Genomic DNA, 27,670 nt, shown 5'->3' with positions numbered 1-27,670 from the left:
GCTTTAGGCAGGTAGGTGCCCGTGGTTATCGTTCGTCAGTCACTGCCGACATTCAAGTGGAAACCGCAGGGCTGTGCTAGGATTCGCCCATGTTCCCCTTCTGATAGTTTCTCCTGACGCTCTGGTACCTCAGGTTCTGAGAGCGAGGCAAAAGGGTGGCGAAGCTTCGGTTACCGGGGCAACTGCACGAGCGCAATGTAGTCTCGGAGAATTTGGCAAGGGAGAGCTGCTCCTGTAAGGACTCCTTAAAATACACGTGCGTCAGATTATTTAAAATATCTGATTTTAAATATTTTATTTTAAATAACAGATTATTTTAAATAACACGCCAGTGTTATTTAAAACCCATACTCCTAACCATAGAATTTGATTTTAAAAGATGTCCTCTGGCTGGGATGTGGAGTAGCAAAATTGAAGGCAGGGTCGCTCGTTGGAAAGCTACTTCAGTAATCTAGACACAGTTTGAAGGTGTCCTAAATTAGGGGAGTGGTGTAGGATGGCGGAGAAGAGGGAGGTCGGGAGAAGGACTTGCAGGTCGTATCAGCGGGACCTCGTTCTCTGTGGGATGTGGTGAGGGAGGGAGCCAGGCCTGAGCACCAACTCCAAACTCGGCTGCGTCTGTGGCTGCCTTTCTCGATTCGATTCCCGCCGCCACTCGTGCTCTCCGACCCCCTCCTCCACCCCAAACTGCTCGTGCGAAGTCGTTTGATAGTCTAGGTCATAGAATATTGTCCTCACCTTTCTTAGGACCGTGGGGCCAGGTTACGTTACTTCACCAAGCCCTCAGTCCTTTCAACATGAAAATGGAAGAAAATATGTCAGTATGTCTGTAAGGATTAAATTAGATGATGTATATGCCCAGGATATACAAAGGGCCCAATCAATGGTAACTACTACTACTACTGCTATTATTATTGTATTGTTTTGTTATTATGCCTTATTTGTTGTTTCTTCCTCTAGACTTGAGTTGTTTTGTTTTAATTAAGGGGCAGTATCTTTGTATTTTCTTGAAACTTAGTAGTAGTTGTCTTCTTTTTTTCCCAATGGATCATTAATTTTGGCTGTTGCTGACATAATTAAGCTATTTCTTTAAAGGAATTACCAGGTACAATTAATTTTGCTAACCAGATAATATCTATTAGATAAAAAGAAGGCTGTTTTTCTGTATAACTCTGTGGATTAAGATGTACAGAAAATAACTGATATTCTCAGTTTGGAATAGGTATGAGTGATTTCAGCGAAGAATTGCTACGGCCCATGACGGGGGGTGACCTGGGGGAAACCCGTGTGCTCTCTGGTACAGGAATGTGTTTTCCTTGGCTCCAAAAGCATATACAAAGTGTGGGTAAGTAAAATAACATACAACCATTTACCTTCAATGCAAGAAGATAAGATTTAATATGGATACAAAAAGAATAACCAAGCTGGTTCTATTTTCAAGATAGGAATATTTGAGGGTTTTTTACACTGCAACAAAAAAGAAATCATAAAAAAAAAAATAGGTTCTTTTTTCTTTTAGAATTCTTTTCCTTTGAATTAATAACTGATAGCCTGTATTATGGTAGATACACATTTTACCCCCGGCAATACTTACTGAGCACTTACTATCTCCCTGGCAGCAGCTAGATATTGGGGTGATATAGATGAAGAAGATACTGTCTCTGCCATTGAGGTGTACGTACCTAGGAGGTATTTTCAAGATGTTTCTGTTGAATTGCTTGAAATAATCCCTAATAGAATTGACCTATAATAGGTTTTGAAAAAAGAATATTTCCTCCATTTTCATCTAATGTAAATATAAGCAAGTTTTTCTATGGGATAAATTCTCTATAAGAATATATGAAAGAAGCTGTTATCCATATATTGGCATATGGATGTGAAGTTTGGGGAATGAATTTAGACCAGCACTCTTCTTACTGCTCTCAAACTCGGCTTTCTTAGTCTTGCCTTCTTTGCCCTTGACTGAGATTCCTTGGCTCCTAGAATTTAGCTCCTATATCTTTATCTTTTAATCTAAATCTCACCTCATGTAATTATCTCAGCAAATGACTCCTCAGTAAATCTATATGCTTGGCATTTTAAAGGGGAGGAAACTGGATCTCAAAGCATGTAAACGCTTAAGTGCTGGTCTCAGGAGTCAAAGCGAGGTCTATCTGATCTCAAAACCTATACTTTCAACGACTGAAATATATAAGCAAAAGTTAAAATAAGATATATAAAGTGCCTAGCATAGATCTTCATGCATAGTGTGTGTTGGAAAAATAATAGTTTCTTTATTCTCATGTTATTTTTGCTGCTTAATGCATGTGGCTTAAACCAGGTTTGGATGGATGCTACTTCAGCGGTTGTCGCACTTCACCTCTTGTAGGGGCCTCCTAATCTAAAGTTCCTGTGTGTCAAGGCATACCTGCACTTGTTTCTGTCATCAGTGTTCTACAGAGAGCTTGAGCCAGTCCTCAAGCAAATAGGTTTAAGACCAGAATTTTACAAGCTTAGAAATGTTTCATATGTAATGGAGAGCCTGTTAAACCCACATACTTTATCTGCAATGAGAAAACAGTTTCAACTAATCTAGACATTGTAGTGACAATTAACCATAATAAGAAAATGAAATCGCCTAACAGTTACTTAATTTTTATTCTGATGTCTTTTGGCATCCTGAAGAGTGTGCTTCTGGAATAAAAACTTTGAAGGCAGGGGCCAATCTGGAATAAAGCTGTATGTTGAGTACCTAGAATAGTGCTTGGCACATAGTAGTGCCCCAAAAATACTTGTTGACAGACTGACAAGGTTCCAGATTCTTTCAAGGGCATTAGAAGTTTGGATGATGGCACTGGTTCTTCATTGTATCTCTTTCCATGTCAAATTTATTTTCCTTGACAATTATTCAAGTTTGTCAGCAACAAATAAGGTTATCTTTTGCTCACAAAAGAATGACATGAGATATTCCTGAGGTATGTAGGCTAAGTTGAAAGACAGGAGAGGAGGTTGCCAAGGATTTCCAATCTGAGCTGTGAACAGTTGAGGGGTGGAAGGGAGCTTGGCCTGAGATCATTCCTTCTGGTAACTAAATCAGGTTTCAGGGAAGAGACGCTTTGTCAGTTTCTCACATTAGCTGCCCGGTGTTGCTGCGGCTCTGGGGCAGCTTGCGTGTAGCTGTAAATGCAGCTTCAAATTCAGAAAGCAGGGTAGGGCAGAGTATTCTGCATTTCTTGGTACGAACGCTACTGGCTCCCACGGAGTAGGACTGGACCACACTGAGTAGCCAGCACCATCCCCCGGTGATTTGTACAGACATTTAAAAAGTTTGAGAAGCGCAAGTCTAGAAAGTTGTCTTCAAACTTGTTTGTTTACATATCTACATTTTTTTTTTGAAAAATTATGTACCGCCTTGCACAGTTTTAAGGTGTCATCTAAAAATTGTATCATAAGTTTAATAGCATATTTTGGCATTTTAGCAATTTTCAGTATACTCGTATGTTGGCATTTCTAAATGAAATTATTATATTACTTTTAAAAATATATGAACACACAATGCAATTTATAGATGATATGTTATGGAAATGTACACTTGAAACCTATATAATTTTCCTAACCAATGTCACCCCAATAAATTTAGTAAATAAATAAAAACCTTAAGAAATATATCTCATGGAATCTAAATAGAAATAGCATAGGAATGTGATCCCTTTTTTCATCCATTTAAAACAATTTATTAAAAGGTTTCTAATAGATAGAAATGTTATTTTGTTCCTTTTCCTTTTATATTTTTATCCTTGCACTAAAAGTAGTATCTATATTTAATTTTTTGTAAGGTTTGAAGTATTAAAATTTCTTCTGGATTGCGACATAATTAATAATTGACAGCTGATCAGAAAAAACATAAATATTAAAAGTTTTAAAAAAATTTAAGTATTAAAAGTAAATTTTTATTGCTTTTTTATTTCAATAAAATAGATATGGTTATCACTTTTTTCCAATTCATATATCTGTGGATGAATATCATATATTTCTAAAATGAGAAAAGGTTTAGCTTCAATTCTATTATATTTTGTTTTTAGTTGATGTAAATTCTGAGAAATCTTAGTCATATAAGTAAGTAGATGGCAGTGGGTGGAGTTTATTATAGCGATGGATTAGGTCTTTGAACTCCTGAATTATTTATGAAAACATTACTTTGTGATCTGTTATAAAGAATTATTAGGTCCTTGTATCATTTTGATAAGCAAAGACTTGGAAACCACTTGACTTGGAAATGGATGTTAGCTGTTCTCAACATTCACACCTGTACTTTCCCTGTCCGAGATAATGTATGTTGATTTTAATAACAAAGACTTGACTATCGGCAGTTCTCTTGGAGATTAATTTTAGGAAAGAGTATGAGAGGAAGTTGAAGTTCTGAAAGCTGATTGCTGTAAAACTATCTTTGCTTGGTACCTCTCCGTCTCTGTGTCCTCCCAGCAGAAAGGATACCTGAGCTGGATGGAAGACTGCTGGCCTGTGGGGGTTCTGTAGTGGTGTGGAAAGGGAAGAGGAGGCGACAGCATGCAACCCTATAACCGGCTTGTAACTTAGTCCGAATATTCTTCACATGAGGGTTGTCAGTACTCTGGAGATATAAATGCAAATGTCTACAACTGTAGGAATCTCATTTGCATTTAATATAATTGAGTTACTAGGAACTCAGTCCTTAAAAAATAAAAGCCCACCTCTTGTTTTCCAAACACTAGTAGGTAATAAAGACCACGCTTACCTAGGGTGACCCTATTTTTACCCATTCTGAATACGTGCAACTGTGCTTTGCAGCCCTCTTGGAGAGAGTCTACCCAGATTGTTCAGAGCGTTCAGAGCAAGGATGAAAGGATGATTGAATCAGATACGAAGCATCCGGGGGCTCTGGGAAGCCCAAGAACATCAAATTAGATATCTCCACATTAGACTTTTTTTTCATGTGCTAAAACTAGTTAAGATAGTGTGGAAGAGTTGGTTTCAAGTGAAGCTAGCTTTGATATTGGGGAACGGCTGGGTTAAGTAATACCTACTATTTTACCTGCTAAAACTTCCTCTTATCAGAAGTAAGTTTTTTGAACTGTTGAATTGGGGTCACTGTGGGTAAAGACTCTTCTCTTTAATCTTTATAGTGACTGGAGGGAAAAAGGAGAAGGATTTTGCTCAGACAACAAATGCTTGTTTGAGTTTCATCCAAGAAGCTCTGCTGAAGCACCAATGGCAGCAAGCTGCAGAATACATGCACAGTTATTTTCAGATCTTGGAAGACTCGGATAGCTACAAAAGGCAGGCTGCGCCTGAGGTGAGTAACATGGGAGTCTGCTGGAAGAGGTTTCCCATGTCTGGGAGCTTCAGCCTCTTGCACTGCTCCTGGAATAGCTTTTGCAGGATCTCAAATTGATTTTACTAAAAGCTACCGAGAGTAGTTTTGGATGGAGCGTTTGTATTGGGACCTTTTTGCACACTTCTCTTTACTTAGAATTTTAAAGGAGACTAAAAGTAGTTTGAACTCTGAGTTCTCAGATTCCCTAATATTCGTTCATTCATTCCAATAATTCTTCCTTCTTTCCCTGTGCCATAATTTCACCCTCTCTATAGGATGTTTCTGATCATCGTACAAATATGTTATTTCTTCCATCTTATAATCGTCTTTTGACCCCCTCTCCCTCCAGTGGGAAAATGTGTCCCATTTTTCCACTCTCCCTTTCAGCAAAATTCGTAGAAAGAGTGTATATACCTGTTTTCTCCAAACCCTCTCCAGGTAGGCACCCCCAACCACCAGCATCACCATTTCTAACAAATTGCTTCGTCAAGGTCAACAGTGAGCTCCACGATGCTAAACCCAGCGGCCAGTTCTCAGCGCTCATCTACTTTGATCTGTCAGCAGTATTAGCATACTCGTAGTAGATCCTTCCTTTCTGTGTGACACTTTATTCGTCTCCTTCCAGGACGCTGCTCTGTCTCTGTTTTCTCTCCTGCCTCACTGGCCTTTCCTTTTGTCTCCTTTTCTTACTGCGCCTCTTCTCCTTGGCCTCTGGACTTGGGAGTGCCCCAGAACTTAATCCCGAGTCCTTTTCTCTGTTTGAACTCACTTGTGATGATCTCATTCAGTCTCATAACCTTAAATTTAGTCTGGATGCGGGCGGTTCCCAGTTGTATATCTGTGGCCCTGACATCTGTCTTCAAGTCCAGATTCTACCACATCACCACTTGGGTAACTAATGGTCATGTCATTCTATCAGATCTAAAATGGGTCTTCTGATCTTCATCAATCCTAATTTTCTTTATCTCAGATGATGGTTATTTTTTAATCTCATTGCTAGGGCCAAACTCTGGAGTGATCTTTCTTTCATACCCCATATCCAAACCATAAGAAAGGTCCTGTTGGCTCTACTTTCAAAATATGCCTGCATTCTGAATACTTCTCACCACCGCCATTGCTGCACCTTGATCCAAGCCACTATCGTCTCGCTTAGATGACTGTTTCTTCTCCTCCATCCCCTAGTCTGTTTTCAACATAGCAACCAGAGCGAGCCTTTTTTTTAAATTTAAAAAGAATAGTTTTATTGAGATATAATTAACACACCATACAGTTCACCCATTTATATTGTGCAATTCACTGTTTTTTCAGATATTTACAGAAATGTGCAACCATTACCACAATCTAAATTTAGAATATTTTTTGTCCCCCCCGCAAAGAAACCCTGTACCCACTTGCAGTCGCTTCCTGTTCCTGTCTTCATCCCCCAACCCCTGGCAACCACTAATCCTGTACTTTTATCCTGGGCATTTCATATAAGTGAAATTGTATAATATATGGCCTTTGTGAATGATTTCTTTCACTGAACATAATGTTTTCAAAGTTTACCCATATTGTAGCATGTGTTTAGTACTTCAGTCCTTTTTATTGTAAAGTAATATTCCATTGCATGAACGTACCACATTTTATATATCCATTCATCAGTGGTTACACATTTGGGTTATTTGCGCTTTTTGGTGACTGTGAATAATGCTGCTATGAAAATTCATGTACAAGTTTTTGTAGGATGTTTGTTGTAATGTCTCGGGTGTATACCTAGGAGTGGAATCGCTGGGTCATGTGGTAACTTTAACCTCTGGAGGACCTCCGCTAGACTGTTTACAAAGTGGTTACCCCATTTTACATTCTTGTACTGCACCCCAGCAGTATATGAGGGTTCCGATTTCTCTACAGCTTTCTCTACAGCTTTGCCAGCAGTTATTATTGTCTGTCTTTTTAATTATTGCTATCCTCATGGTTGTTAAGTGGTATCTCGTTGTGATTTTGATTTGCTCCAAGTTTTGTGACTAATGACGATCCTTTGCGGACATAAGGCAGATCGTGTCACTTCTCTGCTGAAAACCTGTAATGGCTTCTTCCCATTTCACTGAGAGTAAAAGCCAGTCCTTCTGGTCGCTTACAAGTTCTACATGATCTGCTCATTCCCCTCCGCTCTCTCCCCTCATCCCCTGTACTCTCCCACTTGGTTTTCTTCTCCAACCTCACTGCCTTCTTGCTCTCACTTGAATCTCATTGCTAGGGCCAAACTCTGGAGTGATCTTTCTTTTATTCTTTCTTTCTGAACAGGCAGGATATACTTCAGTCTGATTGCTTTTGCCTTAGCTATTTCCTTTATTTGGAAAGGTCTTTAGGTATCACTATGGCAACCCTCCTTCATGTCACATTTTCAACAAGGCCTCCCATGACTATTTAAAATTGGAACTGCACACCAACCCCGTCTATTCTCCATCTGTCACTCCTGATCCCCTTATCCCATTCCATTCTTTCCCCATAATACTTGTCAATTTAATGACAATGTTTTTGGTTATTGTTTGTCTCTCTGTCATAGAAGGTAAATTCCACGAGTGCCTGTATATACTGTTAAATTTGTTCAGTGAGCGAAAGCTTATCCACAAATAACAGCACATGAATATCTCAAATAGCTTTTACTACTACAGTAACCATTGCATCAGTTAGGTATCTCATAGAGTCAAAAAAAACCTGAAAGAAAAAAATTTAACCGTTGAGTGAAAATCTAATTTATGGACTGAAGTTTTATACATCTTTAAAACACTGGACACATTACAGGCTCTTTTTGTCCAGAATTTGTTTTGTAAATGAAATAATTGGATCAGTGGTTTCCAGACACTTGTTTGACTCTATTTGAATTACCTATGGCTTTTGTTGAAAATATAGATTCTTGTACTGCACCCCAGTCCTACTGAATCAGAGTCTGAATTCCTAGCATATTTAGTTTTAATGGGTATCCCAGGTAATTATATACAAGTAGGTGTTAAGAACATCTGTGATAGATAATTTCCAAGTTTTCTTTAAGCTCCAAAATACCAAAAGCTCACAGTTTGGTATTCTACACATGAAATCTTGATGTCCCTGATTTGGGAAGGTATTATGATTATACCAAAAAACTAATACGTATGTTCATAGAAAGAATTGATTTAAAATGCACTTCAATTTACTTTAAGGTCAATGTTATTAAAGTACTTTAAATTGGGGTAAGAGAAATAGAGATTCACTCCATGAAAAAAGAAGAGCTCCAACTTCTGTCACCAAAGTTTTGGTGCTCTGGGGAAAAAATATACTTTATTAAAATTTATCCATAGCTGACGACAGTTCTTAAATTGGAGTTCTAATGTAGATTGCATATAGTTCATAGTTGTAGAGCATGATGAGCTCTCAGGAAACATCTAGTCTGTTGCTCATTTTGTAGATAATAAAGATGAGACCAGTAGCAGTGAAGACGCCAATATTAATAGAACCCAAGTTTTCTGATTTTAATAACCTTCCTCCTATACTAATTAAAAATTGTTATCTTCAATACGTATCCTAACTGCCTACCTTCTTTAGACTACTAACTTAAAAATAACACTGTTGTACTTATCTAGTATTTTAATTTAATTGATGGAAAAATTTTATCATGTAAGATGATTTCATTGGGTGAAGTGCAGTAAAATGTGGATAGTTGTGATATCCAGGAAAATAACTTATAGGTTGCTTTTTAAATGTTGTAATCAGAAAAAAATAGCTTTCTTAGGCAGACATTGGTTAAGGCAAGGTTTTTACATTTTTGTTAGTAATTTCTGTTTTGACAGATTATTTGGAAGCTCGGAAGTGAAATTCTCTATTATCATCCCAAAAGCAGCGTGGAGACTTTTAATACCTTTGCTGACAGGATGAAAAATATTGGCGTCATGAATTACTTAAAGGTGAGAATTTAGGCTTTATGAGTTTACATTTGTGGTGTTAATTTTTTTTTTTTTTTTTAAGGAGGGCGCAGCATACAGTGGCCCACGTGAGGATCGAACCGGCAACCTTGGTGTTATTAGCACCACGCTTTAACCAATTGAGCTAACCGGCCACCCCTGTGGTGTTCATTTTTTAAAAATTGCTTGTGTCAATGATAAGGAAGATAGTCATGTCAAAAGCATAGACAAAAGGGTAGGACACCTGGATAAATAAGAGAAGCTGAAAGAAAGCAGTGTGGTGTGAACCATTTACTTCTCGGTTTACTATCGCCCACCTTGTTCTCACAATTAAAATACCTTCTCTGTATAGCTCTCACTTCCAAAACCAGTCCTTCAGAGATTGCAGTTGTGCTTTATTATGATGATGGGCCAAATTCTAATACCTTTGCTTAAGTCATTTGAGCTCTCTAGGAATTGGTGCTTTTGGAAAAGGATAGAGCTTAACATATAGGAATTTGAACACATAAAAATGTTCCCCCCCAGCTTTTATTGAGCTATAATTGACGTAACACTGTGTAAGTTTAATGTGATGATTTGATACACGTACCCATTGTGAAATATTTATCACAATAAGATGACAACACATCCTTCACTCACAGAATCACCATTTTTTTTGTTGTTATGGAGAGAGCATTAAAGCTGTATCCTCATAGCAAGTTTCAAATATACGATCCAGTATTATTAACTATAGTTGCCATACTGTACATTAGGTCCCCGGAACTTACTCATTTTGTAACTGAAAATTTGTACCCTTTGACTAACATTTCCCCATTTCCTCCATCCTCTGCTCTTGGCAACCACCATTCTACGCTGTTTTTGTAGCTTCTCAGTAGCATCTGCGCCAGGACACTCTGTCTTCAAAGCCCCTGTTCTTTTCACTAGATCACGCTGTCTTCTGATTGTAACCTTATAAACTTTTGCTCTCATTTACATAGTGTTGTTTCATGTATCTTTCCTCTTTGCTAGATTGAAATTTTTGAAAACAGGGACAATGTTATGACATCGTTTGTGTGCTGCCGAGGTCTTAGCCCAGCCCAGCATATATCATACATTTACTGAGCTTTCTGACTAATGGCTGTCTAATGACCTGTGTCTCAGTGGGCATTTTCTTATTGTTGCAGATCTCCTTACAACATGCATTATACCTTCTGCATCATGGAATGCTTGATGACGCCAACAGAAACCTCAGCCAGGCAGAGACATGGAGATACGGTGAAAAATCATCTTCCCAGGAAGTATTAATCAACTTAATTCAGGCCTATAAAGGGCTTTTGCAATATTATACTTGGTCTAAAAAGAAGACGGAATTGTCTCAGCTTGGTGAGTGAATATGAGTGAACTTTTTCTTATGGTGAGAAGACTGAATCAGAGGGAGAGAAGGAATCTCAAAGAGTGATCTCATCCCCCTGCTTCCCAGCCCAGCCTGCCTTTATCCAGACAGTATATCTACTGATGCAAAATTCTTCATCATCCTTTGTAATATTTCTGATATATCAAAGAACTTTTCAGACATAAATGAGATGATTCATAAAGCTTATGACCATTTTAGAGTCATTGCTTTTTTAAAATATGACCTCCAAGAAAAGTTACAGTTTTCTTTAGACATTATTGCGTATAATAAATGCTTCTTTATGGCGTGTTTACAATGGAGTTTAATTTGTTTTATAATGCTTTCTCAGAATAATATGTTTAAAGAATAGGGCAAGATAAAGCTGTTTTATCCCTTTATACAAAGATCATAACAGACAGTATTCTTGATTTACTGAGCATACCAAAACTTGACCGCGAGTTCCTAGTTCTCAAACTGGGTTCCCTTTCTCTTACGTTCAGTGGTGGTGGCATCCTAGCCCCATATACGTGTTCTTTAGAGCTGTGGATTCTCTGCATTTTCTTTCTCTTGTATAGTTTTTCTCCGTAGCTTCTCTGGGATTAACCACTTTTTGTTTCCTCATCTTCTATCCAAATCTCAGTCCTGGTATTTATTAAGTCACACGTGGTAAGCAGTGTTTCCTTATTATGCTGATGAGATAGGTAGTATTTTCTTGGTCTCTGGGCATGAGGGTTCACTGATCTCAAAATTCCCTTCCCTCTTCCTGTCTTTGATCTCTCCCAAGACATTTTTGAAATGCTGTCTTCATCATGACAATCTTGTGAGGTCTTTGTGCAGCCTCCTCATTTAGAATGCCCTCTGCCCTTCAAGACTCATTAGACCCCTCGTTCTTGTATCTTAAACCTGATAGATCAGCTATATGTTCAGCCTATATCATTTGGCCCTTCATCTCTTGCTTTTTAAATGTTCTGAGTTTTCTCATGTGTATTTTATGTTGTATCTCTTTGTCTAGACCAGTCAGTCTTTCGAGGTTACACATCTGTCCTCTGTTTCTTTTGTTAACTTTACCATAATGCCTGCTGTAATACTTCTTTTTAAAAAGACTTGCTGATAGTGATTGATTAGGTAAGTTTTAAAGTTAATATGTACTTTTCTTCTTACACGTACATAGTTAGGTAGAACTCAAGCAAATATTGATGATGAAAGCAGTGGAACCTGGCATTTATACCATCACTCCCGTAGCTGACCTTCACTCTGTGCAACAAGAGACGAAGATGGGATCATACGTGGAGCTCTTTAGATGATTTTCAACCTCAAATGTCTGTTTCATGAGAAAACAGTTAGGACTAGTTCATATAACCAAACTTATAAGATGTAACATAAACATATGCTTATGAAGGTTATGGAGTTGGCTTAGAAATTTCCTTCGCTGCTGTGGCCTGTCCTGGGTTTGATGCACTTGATGACAGGGAACCCCTTCCATAGCAAGTTCACACCCAACTTATATTTTCTAAGGGATCTGCCTTTTTTTCTTAAAGTTCTTTTCTGTATCATTTCTTATCTGTACCTCATTTCCAAGTCCATATTGATACTTATTCAATTGATCCACTAGGAAGATCTCTTTTTTCTGGAGAGATGCTTTTTTGGTCAAAAGGTATCATTGGTACCAAAAAGTATTTTGTTCTTTTATTAGCTGTTGCTTTAGAAAGACTGAGTAACTTTCTTCTTAAACCTTTGAAATTGTGAGATGGAACATATAGGAAGTTGTCATTTGACATCATTGATAGGTTGTGTGACTTTAAGTGAAGCAGCGTACCATGAAACCAGTTTTACCCGAGGCTCATTGACATAAACAAGAGTTAAGTTCCTACGGCTTGTCATTATCTTTATACCAAAAGGACGTTGACTGAAACAACGTTTTCGAGGACATGCTGTATATAGGAACAATATGAAACAAATGTGTGATAGAATGAATGATTATAAAACACATCCATGTGACTGCCATCCAGGTTAAAGAACAAAGCACGGCTGTCACCTGAAAAGTCCCCCATGTGTGTTCCTGGTCATACTTCCTCCCATTCTGTCTCAAAACCACTGTCCTGACTTGAACGTAGTCACTCGTTTGCTTTTTAAAGTACTTTCACACTCGAGTATGCGTGTGTGAACAGTGTGATTGAGTTTTGCCTATATCAGAATGCTCTATTTGGATTCATACTGTCTATATTATTTTGGGACTTGCGTATTTTATTTAACATTAGGTTTAATGTGCTCCATATAGTTGAATCAGCTCTAGTTATGTTCATTTTTATTCCTATAGTTTTTTATTCCTTCTACATATTGATGGCCATTCAGGTTATTAATAGTTCTTGGCTATTATAGATAATGCTTCTTTGATATTCTTGGGCATGTATACTGCTACACATAAGTATGTATTTCTAGGAGTAGAATTGTTGTCTTAGAGTGTGTGCATTTTCAGCTTTAGTATATATATAATAGGCTGAACTCTTTCCAAAGCGGTTTCCAATATATATTTTACTAGTAATCTGATTAAGGTTTTCTTTTGTCTATATTCTCCTTAATGTTTGTTACTGTCAGATTTTTTTCCTATTACCTAGTTTGTTGGGTGTAGTGATCTCTGATGTTTTTCTTAAAAAGGCAGCTTTATTGAGAATTGAGATATGATTCTCAGTGTGATTCATGTACTTAAAACGCACAATTCAGTGCTTTGTAGTACATTCCCCGACAGTTGTGTATCCCTTACCATAGTCAAGATTAGAACATTTTTATCATCCCAGAGAGAAACCCTGTACCCACTAGCAGTTACTCTCAATTCCCTCCAGTTAATTTCACTTGATAAATCAGGCTTTTCCAAGGCCTTCTTGTAATGATGTGAGATGATGCAATGTCTGCACGATGAGATGAAGTGAGGTGAGTGGTGTATACATTGTGACATAGTGTTCGGCTACCGTTGACCTGATGGTACTTCTAAAGGAGAATCATGTGCTTCGGGTGATCATTGAGCCATGACAGTGTCAATGGTTGGACGTCAGGAGCAGATGATGTTGATGGTTGGGAATCCTCAATAATTGAAAGTTTTTTTGCTACTCAGAATAGCATGCAATTTAAAACTTATGAATGTTTATTTCTGGAATTTTCCACTTAGTATTTTCTGACTGTGGGTAACAGAAACCGTGGAAAGTGAAACCACAGGTTGGGGGAACTACTGTAGTAACTTTTGAAGTCATAGAGTGGATCTGCCAAATTTGTTCCTGGGCATGGTCTACGAGTATAACCCTTTTTACATGTTGCTGGATTCACTTTGCTAGCATTTTGTTGAGTTTTGCATCTCTATTCATAAGAAATACCGTCCGTAATTTTCTTGTGTTCTTTGTCTGATTTTGGTATAAGATTAATATTGGCCTCATAGAATGCATTGGGAAGTGTCCCCTCTGTTCTTTTTGTGGGGAAAGAGTTTATAAGAATTAGTATTGTTCTTTAAATGTTCGTTAGAATTCACCAGTAAAGCCATCAGGATCTAAGCTTTTCTTGTGGGTATTACTGATTACTAATTCAGTCGAAGTCTTCAACACTGAGTGACTTTCGAAAATCTTTTGTCTTGGGCAGATGAGGATGATTATGCTTACAACACAGCATCCCAGAATATGCTCAACCACAGCTGGAAGACATCTATAAACCTTTCTGCGTTGATTCAAATTCCTGGAGTTTGGGATCCTTTTGTGAAGAGTTATGTAGACGTAAGTAGACTTTTCATAGTGTTATTAGTTTCATTTTGTTAGACTAGCCTAATTTTTATTGATCAGAAGGAAACTAATGTTAAAAACTTGGTAAAAAAAAAAAAGAATATGTTGCCTCTTTTTTTTGGTCTGACTAATTTTTGTTTATTTAATTGGTATACTGTAAATGTTACCTTGTGTTTATTTTCACCACTGGATAACATGGCATGACCAAATATTTATAAAATAAGTAGTGATATAGTTGTAAATGTCAATTCTATCTTATTCTTATTGAACTTAAAAGAAAAGCAGAATAATATAGAAATGTCAATGCTATATTATTCTTATTGAGCTTAAAAGAAAATCATTTATGATTTGATGGGATGTAGGAGGGAAAGGGGCAAAAATTTGAAATTAGGTCACAACATATGGGATGAAGAATAATGCCTTTTAGGAAATTCATAAAGATGTCCTGTTATCGCAGAGTCATTGTGAAAGAACAGAGGGCTCTGGCACTGGGTGCTAGGAATATATCGTCAAAATTGGTTTTGAGCACTTCACGAGTGCTAAAGTGATACCTGTGTTGTCAGACGATAATCTGTGAAGCCATATGCCAGTGAACCTGGAAATTCCTGTGTCAGGACAGGAATGAAATGAAAGGAATTATAATTCCCATGCGCTCCCTTTGTGGCTAACGTTACGTGCGGCACTGAGGTTAGTCGCATCGTATGGTCTCCTTTTAGTCACTAGTGTGTTCTACTTTGAGCACTTTATTTCTTATAAGAACAGTTCTTATGGTGAAGTTGTTGTGTTTTTCAGTAATAAAATATAATCAGAAAAAAATGGGAAACCACATAGGCTTTTGTTGTAAGTGACCTTCTGTGTTCCATATTTGTAACATACGCTATAGAAGCAAAAACTGGCATTACTATTGTTCCCTATACAGTAAACACTATTTTTCAGTTTTATGATTTTCTCATACCCATCAATAAAATTAAGTTGCTATTTTACAAAATTTAGCTATTTTACAAAATTTCGCTAAAGTATTGCGACTTATTTTGTATAGATGCTGGAATTCTATGGGGATCGAGATGGAGCTCGAGAGGTACTCACCAATTATGCCTATGACGAAAAGTTCCCATCAAATCCGAATGCACATATTTACTTATACAACTTTCTAAAGAGAGAGAAGGCACCACGAGAGAAACTGATAAGTGTCCTTAAGGTATATAATTTTTATTTCAGTGTTTGGACAGGGTCAGCTATCTTCTTTAAAACATTCTTAGATTATTGCTTTCCAACTTTCATATTATAGCACCCACAGAAAATTGCGATGTCTGTATGGTATACTGAGGTAAACAGAGGAGGCTGCAGGCTCCAGACAGTTCCCCCCACTACCCACCCTCCCACCCCACACCCACCCAGGTGAGAGTAAGGGGAGAGGATCAGTATTTCAGAAAGCCTTTGTCACCCTGGTTGGAAAGTTCTGCATTGCTATTTTTTTTAAAAAAACTCCTTATTGACATTTCATTTACACACAACAAAACACTTATTTTAAGTGTACACTTAGATGCATTTTAACAAATATGGGTATCCATGTAACCACCATGATAAATAAGATATCGAACATTTCCATCATCCTAGAAAGTCCATCATTTCCTTTTACAGCCTGGCAATCGCTGATTCTGTCACTATAGATTAATTTTATCTCTTCTAGAATTTCATATAAATGAAATCTTACAGTATATATTCTTTTTTTGCCTGATGTTTCTTGCTCAGCATAATGTTTTTGAGATTCCTCCATTTTATTGTCTCAGTAATGTTTTCCTCGTTACTGCTGAGTAGTGTCCATTTTTATACATTCACTTCTTTTGGGTTATTTTTACTTTGTGGCTATTATGAATGCTGCTATGACTATTCATGTACAAATCTTTGTGTGCACATGTGTTTCATTGTTCTTGGGTAGCTACCTAAGAGTGGAATTGCTGGAAAGTATATGTTTAACTTCTTAAGAATCTGCCCCCTTGTTTCCTGAAGTAACTGGACATTCCCACCATCAATGTGTGAAAGTTCACTTTCTCCACATCTTCAACACTCGGTTTTGTCAGTCTTCTGCATGATAGCCGTTCTGTTGTGTAGTGGTGTCTCATTGTGGTTTTAGCTTGCACTTATCTCGTGACATGGAGCATCCTTTAATATGCCTATTGGATAGTCCTGTGTCTTCTTTTGTAAAGTGTCTGTTCAAATATTTTGTCTAGTGTTGAGAGGGTTATTTGATTTGAAAGGTCATTTGTCAGGTATATATATTGTGATATTTCCTCCCAGTCTATGGCTTGTCTTTTTGTTTCCTTTACAATATCTTTCAGAGAGTAGAAATTTCTCATTCTGATGCAGTACAATTTATGTATTTTTCTTTTATAGTTAATACTTTTTGTCTAAGAAATATTTGCCTACCCCAAGATAATGAAGATTCTCTTCTATGTTTGTTTCTAGAAATGTTATAATTTTATGTCTAGGTCTATGATAGATTTTCAGCTAATTTTTTTGTGTATTGAGAGGTAAGGGTTGGGTTCATTTTTTTTCAATATAATTGTTCCAGCACCATTTATTGAAGACTATTCTTTTCCCATTGAGTTACATTGGTAACTTTGTGAAAATCAATATACTGTATAGATAGACTCTATTGTGTTCTCGTGATATAATTTTCATCCATATATACCAACACCATATATGATTACTATAGCTTCCTAACAAGTGTTGGAATCATGTCATGAGAGTATACAAATCTTTCTTTTTCAGAATTGTTTTTAGCTTCTCTAGGTCCTTTGACTTTCCATGTACATTTTAAAATCAGCTTGTCTGTTGCTTCAAAAAAATCTCACTGGGAATTTGAATCTGTAGGTCAATTTTGAGAGAATTGACATCTTAACAATATTGAGATTTTCCAGTCTTTAGATATGGAATATCTTTCCATTCTTTTAAGGTCTTTTATTTCTCTCTGAAATGTTTTATAGTTTTTAGTGTGTATGTTTTGTTAAATTCATCCCTAAGTGTTTCCTGTGTAGGATTGTTATTGTGGTAAAACGTACATAATGTAAAATTTACCATTTTAACCATTTTTAAGTGCACACTTTAGTTGCATTAAATACATGTTGTACAACCATCACCACTATCCATTTCCAGAACTTTTTCATTTCCCAAACAGAAATTCTATGTCCATTGAACAATAACTTACGTTACCACCTCTATTCTACTTTCTATCTCTATGAACTTGTGTATTCTAGGAACCTCATCTTGGTGAGTTCATACTTGTTCTTTTATGTCTTGCTTGTTTCATTTCGCATAATGTCTTTAAGATTCATCTATGTTATAGCATGTATCAGAATTTCCTTCCTTTTTAAACCTGAAAAATATTCCATTGTATATATAGTCCACATTTCGTTTATTCGTTCATCTGTTGATGCACATTTGGGTTGTTTTTAAATTTTTGACTATTGTGTATAATGCTTCTGTGAACACTGGTGTACAAGTATGTGTTTGAGTCCCTGCTTTTAATTCCTTTAGGTATATACCTAGGAGTGGAATTGCTGGATCAAGATTAAACTCTTTGTTTAATCTTCTGGGGAACCTTCAAGCTGTTTTCCACAGCAGCTGGACTATGTTACGTTCCCACCAGCAATGCATAAAGGTTTAAGTTTCTCCGCATCCTCACCAGCGCTTACTTTCTTTTTTAAAAAAATTGATAATAGTTATTCTGCAGGGTGTGAAGTGGTATCTCACTGTGATTTTGATTTGCTTTTCCTAGTGGTTAGTGATGTTGAGCATCTTTTCATGGGCTTATTGGCTATCTTCTTTGGAGAAATGTCTGTTCAAGTCCTATGCCTTTTTTGGAATTAGGTAGTTTGTCTTTTTGTTGTTGAATTGTAGGAGTTTTAAAATATATTTTGTGGTTGGTTTTTATTTATTTTTACTTTTTTATTTTTCAAGTACAGTTGACATTCAATATGTGGTCGGTTTTTAATCATGATATTTTAGAGGAAGGAGAACAAGAAAGGTCCTTTTCAACCTAAATAAATGAGAAAAATCCTTATCAATGTTTTTAAAAGGCCGGTTAGCTCTAATCTGTACTTACGTGTTTATCAAATTGACATTTTCAAACTTTAAGATGAGGAAGGACAGAAGTTTTCAACAGGCTTTGTTTTACTACATAATACTTTTAAAGTTGCTATTTTAATTTTATTGTCCAAGATTTCCTTTTACCCATTTGTGCAAAAAAATATTAAGGATAGTCAACAAAAGCAAGATGGTGACTTCATTCAGGTTGTCAGTCACAAATGGTGTTTTTGAAAAGATTTTTAAAAATGTAACAGGAAATAAGTATGTTGAACACTTATTTATATTCAAGACAAGATGGATTTGGAGAGATTCTGTTTTTCTTTTTTGAAAATTGCAATGTTTGAAAGTAAGAACTCAAGAGATGAATTTAATACCTGATTGAACGTAACAGAAGAGAGGATTCATGAACTGTATAGAAAATATCAGGCTAAAGCACCGAAAGCAATAAGGATAAAAAATGCAGAAAAGAGTGTACAGAGGAGTTGGTGAAAAGGTCTGACATAACTGGAGTCACAGGCTGAGGAGAGAGTACAGGGCAAAAGCAAACAGTCAAATAAACAAACAAAACCAGTATTTGAAGAGCTAATGGCTAAGAATTTTCTAAAATTGAGAAAAGATTTCTAGAGTTCTGGTAATGTTTTATTTTTTGATCTGGGTGCTGATTACGTGAATGTGTATAACCTTGTAAATATTTATTGAATGACACACGCATAATTTGTATATGTTCTATTACATATGTTATATTTCAATAAAAAGTTTTTTAAAAACTCTGAATTGAGCGATACACAGAATTCCATATATCATAAAACAATATGATTTCAGAAGAACCAAATTTTAATATTCTTTCTATGATATTGGTATTGATCTTGATTGATCTCCTTTTAAAAACTATTAAGAAAAATTAACAAAATTTTCTTTTAGTTTTATAGGAAATTATTTCAGTGTAAAGTCAAAGAACTTCAGCAAGCAGACAGAATGAATTCATTTTTAATATTAAATGTGTTGAGATGAGAAATATATTTTTACTTTAAAGCTTATTTTTTGCATATTTATAGAATAGACCTTCCTATTAGTAAATAGAAAAACTGTTAATTTTTCCCTATTATGTAAATGGTTGTAAAAATATTTACTTGAATATTCTTACTGTATTGTGTCCCTGACACAATCTTCCAAAATAGCCCCCTTTGCCTTTTTGGTTTTTTTGTTTTATGTAGCTATTCTGTGACCTTTGGTGATCAATAAATATTAAATATCTTTCCTGTGTGATAACTTATTCTTTTTCCCTTTATTTTCTTTCTCAGTCTTGGCTTCTGAAAAGAAATTAAATTTTTAAGTATGGTAAAAACAGTATAAAAAATGTATTAAGGAGAAAACAAAAAGTTTCCATCTATTTCTCCCACCGTTCTATCATATTATTATCAGGAATTTTTTGTTTTTTTAAATAGCTTTACACAGAACACCTTTCTCTACCCAAATTGAAACTGGGTAAAGCAAAATATCTTTTAAATCCTTGATTCATTTACTGAGGGTGTATTTAACAGTAAGAACTTTATTTGAAAGTCAGCTGAAATTTGAGAAATGCCTTTCGAATGTGTAAAAATGACAGTTATTCTTTCTTCCAGATTTTGTATCAGATTGTGCCATCTCATAAACTGATGTTAGAATTCCATAGACTACTGAGAAAATCAGGTAAGCCATGTTTGTTTTCTATCTCTGTGCAGACGAACTGTAGAGTAGGGGTCAGCAAACTGAGACCTCTGGGCCTAACCCACCGCTTGCCTGTTTTCATGAGTCAAGTTCTGCTGGAGCACAACCACGTCCATTCACTTACATATTGTCTATGGCTGCTTTTGCGTGACAACCGTAGAGCTGCACAGTTGTGACGGAGACCACGTGTCTCACAAAGCTTAGATATTTACTGTCTGGCCCTCTACAGAAAACATTTCCTGACTGCTACTATAGAACGTTAGGCAATAGTCAGCAAAAGAGAAATGGCTTTAATTGATATAATTCACCTCGTTTAAATCCCTACCACATCTCAGCTCAATATAGAAAACCTATCTTCATAGGAAGCAATCAGCTCAAGTCCAGCAGGTGCTGGGACTACCTTGGTGCCTCTCCTAATAGAAGAGAACATATAAAATGCCCAAATAGGGCATATACTTTAAATAATGCCTCAGTTGTATACAGTTGACTCTTGAACAACAAGGGTTTGAACTGCATGGGTCCACTTATATGTGGATTTTTCTTCAATAAATACTGTAAATGTATTTTCCTTACGATTTTCTTGTTAACATTGTCTTTTTTCTAGCTTACTGTATTATAGGAATACATACATGTAACAGACAAAATAGGTTTAAGTTATCAGTAAGGCTTTTGGTCAACAGTAGGCCAATGGTACTTATGTATTTGGGTAGTCAAAAGTTATATGTGGATTTTACTGCACAGGCAGGGAGCAGCCGGTGCCATTAAACCCCAGGTTGTTCAAGGGTCAGCTGTACAGCCCATGTCGAGATCAGACTGACCAACCTGATGTGATTAGCATGGACTAAATGATGGAAACTTTCAGATTCGTCGTAGGAGTGTATGAGCCCAGTGAATTATTTTAAATTGTTAACCGAACTCGAAGGCTTACAATTCAGTAATATTTTATCAACTGAATATATTGTTTTAGCCTTGTACCCTTCAAAACCTTAAGTACACTCTAATTGTTGTGACTGTTGCAGAAAAAGAAGAGCACCATAAATTGGGGTTGGATGTATTATTTGGAGTCTTAGATTTGCTGGATGCACTAAAATATAACTGCTTGGAAATATTTGGCAAACTATCTCAGGCAGACCTTAATGGGGTAAGTAAACATAAAATATTCATTACTGGATCAGCATAAATAATATTCCCCAATAATTTAGCTGATTTCTGTCAATTTTTAAATAAAGTTCTTTGCTTATGTTTTTGGATTTCTTGAACTGGGTCTTCTGCTGTTTTCTTCTGAATACATCAGAAACAAGGACATACAAAGTCACAAGCATAACATACAAAAATTCTATGAAGATTTTTTTTTTATGTGGGCAAAATAAGTACTATATCACAAAATAAGTACCACTACACGGTTAGGGAATATGTGTGTTTTCGAATTGGAAATAAGGACTAGAAGGGCTCGCTCCTACTCTTTGCTAGACTATTGTAAAGCTCCTTGTGGTTTGGGCTTCGTCAACCTTTAAGATCACATGTGAAGCTGCTTCCTCCCAGCTGTTTTCAATAATTTTCAGTGGGGTTTTAGGGCTTCACAAGGTCATCATAGGTTATTCACTCAACAAATATTAAGTCCATTGTGAGCTGGGTATCTAAAATGATCATAATATTAGTGCCACATTTTTAGGCAAAGAAAAGGAGTGGCCCTTGTCATTTTTACTTTGTGTCTGCGAAGAAGGCATGTTATAAAATTAAGTTTCATTTATTTATTGTATCTATGTTAGTTGGTTAGGAAATTCATTATCAGTGGGAACCTGTTTCAGGCTTCAGATCTGACTTGACCGTAGAGATAGAACAGTGCTGATTATAAAACGTTGTTGGTGTGATATGCTAATGTGTAAACCACTTTGCAAATCTAAAGTGCTATATAACCCTCTACTAACCAAAAGGTTCTTGAAGGCAGAGAAATGTGCTATTTGTTTTTTGAACCTCTAGAAGTTCTGCCAGACAGCGCAAATAAGTCCTAAATATATATTTGCTCAGTTAAATTATTGATGAACACTTCACGTCAGACCTGTGTGCTCACACATTTTTATAATAATGGCATCGTAATTTGGATAGTAATTCTTTGTAGCGTATTATTTAAAGTAACATTTTAAAGTAATTGTTAAGTAATAATCAAAATAGCTAACATTTATGAGATATTTACTGTGTACCAGATAGCATGCCGAGAGCTTTGTATGAGAGACCGCTATACTGCTGGGCCACTTTAGCCCTCATCGCAATGCTGTGAGAGGGTACCATTTACATCCTTAAGGAGATTGAGCCTCAAGGACATTAAGCAACTTGCCCAGGAGCTGAGATTTGAATCCAGGAGTTTGACTTCAGAGTCTGTGCTGTTAACCACTGTACTATACTGAAGTGGCTGTTTTGTTAAATGGAAAATAGGATGCAGAGATCAACGAGAAATAAAACATGGGCTTTTGTGCACGTGCTCTAAAATCTACCGTGGCTGTACTCAGAAGTTAGGTTGAAAGCATCTCTGCTGTCATCTTTCCACAGACTCTAAAGTTCGGATTCTGACAGTGTAGATCCGTGTCCATCACTGACCTTCTCTTTTGACATTTTTCTTTTCCAGGAATCATCTTGCCTGGGTTCAAGAAGAATGGAACTCCAGGAAAAACTGGTGGCCAAGCTTTCACTTCAGCTACTTTTGGGCAAAAAGTGATTGGAAGGAAGATAAAGCTTTGGCTTGTGAAAAAGCTTTGGTAGCTGGAATATTGTTAGGAAAAGGTACATGTTTTTGTTTTCTTTTATCTAGACATCCTTTTAGACAATTTTGAAATTATAACGTATGACCATTCATTCATCTGACAGTTTAACTAATGCTGCACCTAGGGACATCAGATGGTAGAGACATAACTGTCAAGTAGAAGAACAATAGCAATGCAATAATATATTTAATATATTGCATTGTGTGTTCACCAACCAAAGTCTAGTTTCTTTCCATCACTGTGTATTTGACCCCCTTTGCCTTCTTCACCCACCCCCCTTCCTCTCTGCTAACCACCATACTGTTGTTTGTGTCTGTGAGTTTGTTAATTTGTTGCTTTCTGTTTTATATCCCACATACGAGTGAAATCATGGTTCTTGTCCTTTTCCATCTGACTTATTTCATGTAGCATGATACTCTCAGGATACTTTCATGTTGTCACAAATGGCAATATTTCATCATTTTTTATGGCTGAGTAGTATCTCACTGTATATATGTGCCGTATCTTCTTTATCCAATCATTCATTGAAGGACACTTAGGTTATTTCCATGTCTTGGCCAATAATGTATAATGCTGCAATGAACATAGGGGTACATACATCTTCATGAGTAAGTGTTTTCAAATTTTTCAGGTAGATACCCAGAAGAGGGTCATACGGTAGCTCTATTCTTAATTTTTTGAGGAACCTCCATACTGTTTTCCAGAGAGGCTGCACCAGTTTACATTTTCAGCAGCAGTGCACGAGGGTTCCCTTTTCTCCACGTCCTCTGCAACACTTGTTATTTCTCGTCTTATTGATAGTAGCCATTCTAACACATGTGAAGTGGTATCTCTTTGTGGTTTTGATTTGCATTTCCCTAATAGCTAGTGAGGTTGAGCATCTTTTCGTATATCTGTTGGCCATCTCTATGTCTTCTTGGGAAAAGTGTCTCTTCAGGTTCTCTAAAGACTCCACCAAAAGACTATTGGAAACAATAAACAAATAAAGTTGCAGTATATAAAATCAACGTACAAAAATAATTGTGTTGTTCTTATTTACTAACAATGAAATATCAGAACAAGAAATGAAGAAAACAATCCTATTCGCAATTGCAATAAAAAGGATAAAATACCTAAGAATAAACTTAAGGGAAGTGAAGGACCTGTACACTGAAAAATAACAAGACGTCATTGAAAGAAATTGAAGAAGACACAAAGAAATGGAAAGATATGCCACATTCATGGATTAGAAGAACTAACATAGTTAAAATGACCATAATACCTAAAGCAATCTAGAGATTTAATGCAATCCCCATCAAAATACCAATGGCATTTTTCAAAGAAATAGAACCAAAAATCCTCCAATTTATATGGAACCACAAAAGACCCTGATAGCCAAAGTACTTGTGAGAAAAAAGAACAAAGTCGAGGTATCATATTCCCTGACTTCAATCATACTACAAATCTACAATAATCAAAACAGTATGGGATTGGCAGAAAAATAGATGCACAGACCAATGAACAGAATTGAGAGTCCAGAAATAAACCCACACATACACGGGCAACTAATTTTTGACAAAGGAGCCTACATGTAAAATGTACAGTGGAGTAGGGAAAGCCTCTTCAATAAATGGTATTGGGAGAATTGGAAAGCCATATGGAAAAGAATGAAACTAGACTGCTATCTGACATCATACACAAAAATTAACTAAAAAATGGATTAAAGACTTGAATATAAGACCTGAAACAATAGAATACTTAGAAGAAAACATAGGCAGTAAACTTACAGATCTTCTCAGAGGCGTTTTTATGACCTTGACCCCAAAGGCAAGGGAAGTAAAAGCAAAACTAAATGAATGGGACTACATCAAATCAAAAAGCTTTTGCACAGCAGAAGAAACAATCAACAAAACAGAAAGGCAGCCATCTGAGTGGGAGAAGATACTTGCAAACGGTACCTCCAATAAGAGACTTAATACCTAAAATGCATAAAGAATTCATACAACTCAACAACAAAAACAAACAGTCCAATGAAAAAATGGGCAGAGGACTGGAACAGAATTTCTAATGCGCACTGGGCACCTTTCGCAGAGCCACATGACCACCAGCTGTTTGCCCAATGGCTAGAATGGCTAGATAATTCCTGATCTCTCCTAACCTGATTTGTTTATTCTAATCCTTTACATCAGGGTTTTGTACGAAGAGCTTCCTTGTTATAGATGCCTCTTTGACTGCTGTTAAAGCTAATATTGAGAGGAAAGCTACAGTAATTTGTTTTTGGAGAAGGCTCATTTTAATATATGAATGTGTATAATATGCATATCACCTTAACCAGGCTTTGGGAGGCAGGGTAGAAAACAAGCTAAAGTATATACTTTAATGACGATGGATGAGAGACATCTTGGTATGTAGGAAGCAATACATCTCATTGACGATGGCTCTGAAAATGAGCTTAGGACATACTGGTGTAGATGATACAAATCAGCCTGTTTCCATAATCAGTAGTATGTCAGAATTGAAGCAAAATTTTAAAGATGTAGAAATACACTTGAAGAATTTGATAAGTATTAAAACTTTTTATTTTGCTTTTTTTTTTTTTTAGGTTATAGATATTTTCGGTATATTTCAAAACAAGATCATCAAGTCTTAAGGAAGAAAATTAAGCGGATGAAGAAATTAGTGAAAAAATGCAGCATTGTAAATTCAGGACTCTGATATTGAATGTTAGTTATTTCAGATTAATAGCTACAGTGTAGCAGATCAATAGATAGTTATTGAATGTGTTTATTTATTTGGTGTTTCAAGAAGACAGTTTTACATGGCTACAAAAAAGTTTATTTTTATATTTTTTTGTATTATCAGTTATAGCTAGAGAAACAGTCTCACTGCCTTTGCTCTTTGTAAATAAATAATTTTCCTTTTTGTACTGTAAAATATTCTTAAGGAATAACCTTCAAGAAAATACAGAAGGTGCCAAAAAATGTATACACATTTTAAGAAAGGAAAAAAACTATTAAAATTGTAATACCCAATATATACCAATAACCAAGGATGAATACAAGTCGTGTATGCATTTTTTTGGCACCCCTGGTATATTTGTTTAATCAGAGAATCAGCTCTTACAGCAGTTATTGCTGTTTGCAGATAATTTGCCTCTGACTATTGTGTAATAAACTGTGACTGTGGTACTGTTAAATGAATTTATATTCTTCTTTTAGATCTAAGTGATTCATATTAGATTGACGACCATGAAGAGTATATTGGTGATGAGTTCTGTTGAGGAGGTTTGGAAACCGAGAAGGATTTAGAAAAGGACTCCTCCTTTTTCTCTTTTGGTGTTAAGACATTTTGGGGATGAATGAGCTTCTAATATTGAGGTACCTTTGACTTGAGGGGACTAATTTGGGTCATCAAGGGTAAAGGGGACTTTTCAGCTGGCACTGGCCTACCTTCAAAGGGCTCTGTGTGTATTTGTTTGCCTGGCACATGCTTTAGAAGTCCTGTGTCCTCTTTGTTCTCTTGGAAACTGGATGCAGCAATAGGCAGCTGGACAGTGGAGGAGACTCTGCCAGTGAAATCGTGGATCACACGCTAAGCCCGATGGGAAAGCTTGGCTCAGAATCCAAGGACAACTTTCCTGGAATATGACCTGAGCTTATAACATGTTGTGAAAACTGGTAGAGTGTTTCTGCACACCTCTCTTGGCTCTTACACATTTACTGTTCAGGTAACTAGTATTTGAGTTCCATGAAAGCACACTAACTGCAGAGCAAGTCCAGTATTTAGGTGGCAAACCACAGATTTTCCCTATTGGCTTGTACGCCCACTAATTTTAAACTGCCTGCAAGAAAATTGGGGGGACATACTGTCTTGGGGGACTAGTTTAATTCAATATTTTATACTTAGTAAGAAATGACTATCAACAAATAAGTATCCAACACTATGATATCCAAATGAAACAAGCAGATGCCCCACAGACAAACCAAGTGAAAGCTCCACGTGAGTAGGGCCAGCCTGACTGCCAGTGGTGAGGTTTGGTAGGAGTTTGTAAGATCAACATTGGGGAAGGAAAGACCCTGATGCTGTGGCCCGAATCTCACAGTGCCGGCCGCGGTCGTCAGGGCATCTCCTCCCTGCACCCTGTAGTCAGAAGAAATAGAGTCTGAATTGTCGTGATCTCTAGCAGAACGAAGGTGAGAAGAAAGACATGAGTACATACGGTTCTTGGTTTCCACACAAAGCTTAGTTTTCTGCAACTTTGATGTCCAATATTCATATCTAATTGTGCAGTAAGAGCAGTGTGAATCAACAACTGAATTTTTTTCAGTTCCACCAAAGTTAAAGCCAGTTTCATGAATAATAATGGTGAACACTTGACAAGCACTTTGGGCTTTATATTTTGTCATATCATCACCATAGCTCTATGAACGGTCCCTGTCTTACCAAGAAAGGAAGTCAGGTCCTCAAAGATTGCCTTACTTGCCCAAGGTCACAGCTGGTAGGTGTTGGCACCAGACCCCTAACACCGTCATGTGGATCCAAAGGTCTCACTCTGTTTGTACTGTCTGTGCTGTCCGCCTACTTTAGTCAGTGTTTGTAATATGCAGGGCACTGAGCTGGATAGCAGCTCTTCATTTTTTCATTTTTTTCCCATGTTTTCTAAAATTTATTTTTCATTTATAGTTGACATGCAATATTACATTAGTTTCAGGTGTGCAACACAGTGATTAGACATTTATATACCTTACAAAGTG

General features: G+C 36.6%; 1 protein-coding gene across 1 annotated transcript; it reads left to right on the top strand.

Annotated features, from left to right (window-relative positions):
- Positions 1-468: 468 nt before the first annotated feature.
- Positions 469-27,670, top strand: TAF1A (TATA-box binding protein associated factor, RNA polymerase I subunit A). The gene is given in 12 exon segments (XM_033099378.1): positions 469-886; positions 1,213-1,345; positions 5,142-5,311; positions 9,139-9,252; positions 10,413-10,611; positions 14,246-14,376; positions 15,422-15,580; positions 20,094-20,160; positions 21,198-21,264; positions 21,266-21,319; positions 22,802-22,956; positions 25,519-27,670. Coding segments are annotated over 12 exon segments (1,425 nt in total). The 5' UTR covers positions 469-823; the 3' UTR covers positions 25,632-27,670.

The sequence above is a fragment of the Rhinolophus ferrumequinum genome, chromosome 27 (genome assembly GCF_004115265.2).
Source record: "Rhinolophus ferrumequinum isolate MPI-CBG mRhiFer1 chromosome 27, mRhiFer1_v1.p, whole genome shotgun sequence".
Taxonomy (NCBI): domain Eukaryota; kingdom Metazoa; phylum Chordata; class Mammalia; order Chiroptera; family Rhinolophidae; genus Rhinolophus; species Rhinolophus ferrumequinum.
The sequence above is the reverse complement of the archived record's forward strand: the minus strand, read 5'-3'. Positions and strand labels throughout refer to the sequence as shown.